This window comes from Gadus macrocephalus, chromosome 2 (genome assembly GCF_031168955.1).
Source record: "Gadus macrocephalus chromosome 2, ASM3116895v1".
Classification (NCBI taxonomy): Eukaryota; Metazoa; Chordata; class Actinopteri; order Gadiformes; family Gadidae; genus Gadus; species Gadus macrocephalus.
The window spans coordinates 15,034,295-15,038,599 of record NC_082383.1 but is presented as its reverse complement, the minus strand read 5'-3'; the positions used below and the strand labels follow the sequence as shown (position 1 = coordinate 15,038,599).

The following is a 4,305-nucleotide window of genomic DNA, read 5'->3' as shown; positions in this document are numbered from 1 at the left end:
TTCCGGGTAAACCGGAAGTGACCCCGAGTTTTTGTAATTATGTTTATTGCAGTTTTTGTATATTTTGGCTATGCCAAAATCTAGCATTAGTACACGGTTTACCGTGCTTAGGTTTCTAGCTTATAGAGGGGAGAATTGTAGCTGTTTAAAGCTGTTTAGGTTATTTAACTTGTAACACCCCTGTCTCTCTGTATATTGGTATGCGCCAATTAGTAGGGGAGGAAGTGGCCTATTTAGGCTGACGCTCGTCAGTGGTTCGGGAGAGCTGATCATGGAAGGACGTATGTCAGATTATTGCTCTCAAAGTGACTTGGCCTTCCACTCCAGTGGTAGAAGACCGGACAGATCGCCTAGAGAGGATCGTGAAGTCGGTGGTGGGAGTATCAGAGGCGTCAACATGACCAGGCGGAGGCGGTGTTCTTTCGTCAGGACCAGAGGTGGAAAGCCATGGAGCATCAGTTCCAGCAGCTTCAGAGGATGGCGAGAGAGCCGGCGACGATGCAGGCAACAGGGCAGTCACTTGCTGATCTGCAGCACGTGCACCCGCCCAGCTCCCTCCCTTCTACAGCCTCGGATCTGGTCGCCAACATGCCCTTTCTGGATATACCAACTCCTCTCCCATGTCCAGGGCAGCAACCAGCGCCCGGGATGCACGGCTCACTCAACTCCACTTCTCTTGGCCTTGCCACCTCTCCAAACCTCCATAGGGGCTGGAGACCCCCTAAAATGGCTCCTTTGGAAGAGCACGAAGATGTTGAACATTACCTGACCACCTTTGAAAGACTTGCGACAGCGTGTCAGTGGCCCCTGGAGACTTGGGTATTGTACCTCGTGCCCTTGTTGAAAGGTAAAGCCAGAACTGCCTATGTGGCAATGACTTTTGATGACAGCCAGGATTACGTAAAAGTAAAGCAAGCCATTTTGGATAAGTTCAACATTAAAGCAGAGACTTACCGCCAACGTTTCCGTTCGAAGACTATTTTGGAGGATGAGACGGCGAAAGAGTTACAGGCTCGGCTGAAGGACTTGTTCGGAAAATGGATTATTCCTGAGATGCTGACCAAGGACCAGATTTGCGACCAGATGGTGCTGGAACAGTTCCTGGGCATGCTAAACACCGACCTACAGGTGTGGGTGAGAGAACACACCCCTCGCTCATCAGCTGAAGCAGCAGACCTGGTGGAAACCTTTGTGACTGCCAGGCCTTCCAGAAGGAAGTACTTCCTGGGCCCACCACAACATGACTGGAGAAGACCATACCAAGCCGCCCAGCAAGAGCCGGAAAAGACATCTACTGGTATGTCTGCGGGTGGTAGTGGTCGTGTGGTTAAGCCCTCCTATAGCCCCAGTGTTAGCTCCACTTCAGCTAGAACACCTAGAGGCATTATTTGTCATGGTTGTGGTCAACAAGGTCACATTAGGCCCAATTGTACAGCAAAGAAAATGTCTGATTCTAGACTGTGCTACCTACCTGGCCCTAGCAAGCACACACATTGTACTTCCTCTGACGTGATTGTCCCAGTGAAAGTGAAGGGAAAGACTTTTCAAGCTCTAGTTGATTCAGGAAGCAGTCAATCTTTTATCCTTAAGACTTGTTTAAAGTCTGATTTCCAACCACGGGGCAAAATCAAGGTCCGCTGCTTCCATGGTGACGAGTCTGAGCACCAGACCAGCGAGGTTCTCATTGAGATTAGAGGTCAAAAGTATCTGCTAACCGTGGGGGTTTTAGATAAATGTCCACATCCTGTGATTCTAGGCCAGGATGTGCCAGTTCTTATTGAGCTACTTCAGACTGTTAACACAGTGAATGCATATGTGACAACCAGAGCTCAGGCTAGAAAGAAATCAAATGATTTGTGGTCTGAATTACCATATGACTGTTACCCTGGTGGCAAAGTTAAGAAGTCCAAGGCGGAGAGACGCAGAGAAAAAGTGACAGGTACCGCATTGCAGGAAAGTAGGCCCTCCCCACCACTAGAGGACAATGAAGTGTTGGTGGAGGATTTTGCTAAGCTACAACTAGAGGATCCTACACTTAGTTCCTGCTTCTCCGCTGTCAAAAACCCAGATGAGGCTAGGGAAGCAATGGAACAGGGTAGTACATGTTTTGTCAGGAATAACGAGAAGCTTTCCAGAGTGACTGCAGACACCGAGCAGTTGGTAGTTCCTGAAGTTCTCCGGGCCAAGGTTCTACATCTTGGTCATAATATTCCTTGGGCAGGCCATCTAGGCAAGGAAAAGACAGAGAACAGGATCCTGAACCGATTTTATTGGCCAGGGTTCCAGAAGGATATTGTTGAATACTGCAGGTCTTGTCCAGAATGCCAACTGTCAGCTCGCTCCAAGAGAGGGTTAAAGGCTCCCCTGATTAGCCTTCCCATTATTGATGTTCCATTCAGTCGCATTGCTATGGATGTGGTAGGTCCCCTGGAGAGAAGTAGGGCAGGCCACCGATACATTCTAGTCATTTGCGACTATGCAACACGGTACCCAGAGGCATTCCCCCTCAGAAACACCAAAGCTAGACAAGTTGCCAACTGTTTAATCCAGCTTTTCTCCCGGTGGGGGTCCCGAAAGAAATCCTGACAGATCAGGGTAGTAACTTTACCAGCAAGTCACTGAGACAGGTATACTCCCTGTTAGGAATCCGGGGCATCAAAACCACACCCTATCACCCGCAGACTGACGGCTTGGTCGAGAGGTTTAACCAGACCTTGAAGTCGATGCTGCGGAAGTTTGTGTCTGAGTCAGGAACTAACTGGGATCAGTGGCTCCCATATCTGCTATTCTCCTACAGAGAAGTACCACAGGCATCCACCGGGTTCTCCCCCTTCGAGCTCCTGTATGGACGGGAGGTGAGAGGCCCGCTTGACATCCTCCGCGAGAGCTAGGAGGGGACGCCTCTCATCAGCCAACCAACCTGGCGGGCTATGTCATCAAGATGCGGGAGAAGCTGGACCAGCTGAGCTCCATGGCCCACGAACAACTGGCCAAGGCCCAGACACGGCAGAAGACATGGTACGACCGGACAGCACGTAGCCGCACCTTTATGTCCGGACAGAAGGTGTTGCTGTTGTTGCCGTCATCCGAGAGCAGTCTGCTGGCGAAGTGGCAAGGTCCGTTCGAGGTGCTTCGCCGAGTTGGTGAGGTGACCCATGAAATTGCCACGCCAGGCAGACGCCGCTCGAAACAGACTTTCCATGTCAATCTGCTGAAAGAATGGAGAGACCGACCATCGTCTGACATCCAAGATCAATTGTGGGCGCGGACCGTGGAAGAGGAAGAGGAACCATCAGAGCAGTACTTTCCTACTGCAGGCGGTGAGTCGACCTACCCCTCCGTCACCCATCTGACACCTGAACAGCAGGAGGACCTGCTGACCATCATCCCCCGAGGCCTGTTCAGAGACCTACCAGGACGAACCGATGTCATTACCCATGACATCCGCCTGACAGCTCCAGGTCCCATCCAGCAGACCAACACCAGGGTTCCGGCGCGACTGATCCCCGCGCTAAAACAGGAGGTGAAGGCGATGCTGGAAATGGGGGTGATCGAGCCGTCGCACAGCGAGTGGTGCAGTCCCGTGGTCCTTGTGCCCAAAAAGGACGGTGGGGCTCCGCTTCTGTGTCGACTACTCAAAGCTGAATAACATCTCTGCATTCGACCCGTATCCCATGCCACGTGTGGACGAGCTGGTGGAGCGTCTGGGGAAGGCTGAGTTCCTGAGCACCCTCGACCTGTGTAAGGGGTACTGGCAGGTGCCACTCTCCCCCCAAGCACAGGAGCTGACAGCCTTCAGAGCTCCATCCGGCCTGTTCCAGTTCCGGGTCATGCCTTTTGGCCTACACGGCGCAGCAGCGAGCTTCCAGCGCATGATGGACGAGGTGCTTAACGGCGCTGAAGAATACGCTGCTGCGTACATTGACGACGTGGTCATCCATAGCAGTTCCTGGGAGGCTCGCCTTCAACACCTGAGCGACATCTTCCAGCGGATCCATCGGGCCGGGCTGGTAGTCAACGCCAGCTTGCCCGATCTGAAGTGTGCTACCTGGGCTATGTCCTGGGTGGTGGCACCATCCGTCCTCAGGTCAGCAAGGTGGAGGCCATCCGCAGCTGCCAGCCACCGACAACCAAAAAGGGGATGAGATCCTTCTTGGGGCTGGCTGGCTGGTATAGGTGTTTCATCCCCAACTTCTCCAGCCGAGCTGCTTGTTTGACGGACCTCACTCGGAAAACCAGTCCCAACAAGGTGGTCTGGACTCCCGAGTGTGAGGTCGCTTTCCGGGACCTGCAGGAGTGCATGTA

The 4,305-nt window shown here is 52.6% G+C and overlaps 1 protein-coding gene across 1 annotated transcript; it reads left to right on the top strand.

Moving 5' to 3' along the window:
• Nucleotides 1-640: 640 nt before the first annotated feature.
• LOC132472958 (uncharacterized) lies at nucleotides 641-2,600 on the top strand. The gene has a single exon (XM_060072852.1). It carries the CDS (start codon nucleotides 649-651, stop codon nucleotides 2,584-2,586), a length of 1,938 nt encoding a protein of 645 aa, XP_059928835.1. The 5' UTR covers nucleotides 641-648; the 3' UTR covers nucleotides 2,587-2,600.
• The last annotated feature ends 1,705 nt before the right edge of the window (nucleotides 2,601-4,305 follow it).

What these genes read in the sequence shown, in the direction of transcription:
- LOC132472958 (XM_060072852.1), top strand. Translation starts at nt 649, where the DNA reads ATGCACGGCTCACTCAACTCCACTTCTCTTGGCCTTGCCACCTCTCCA.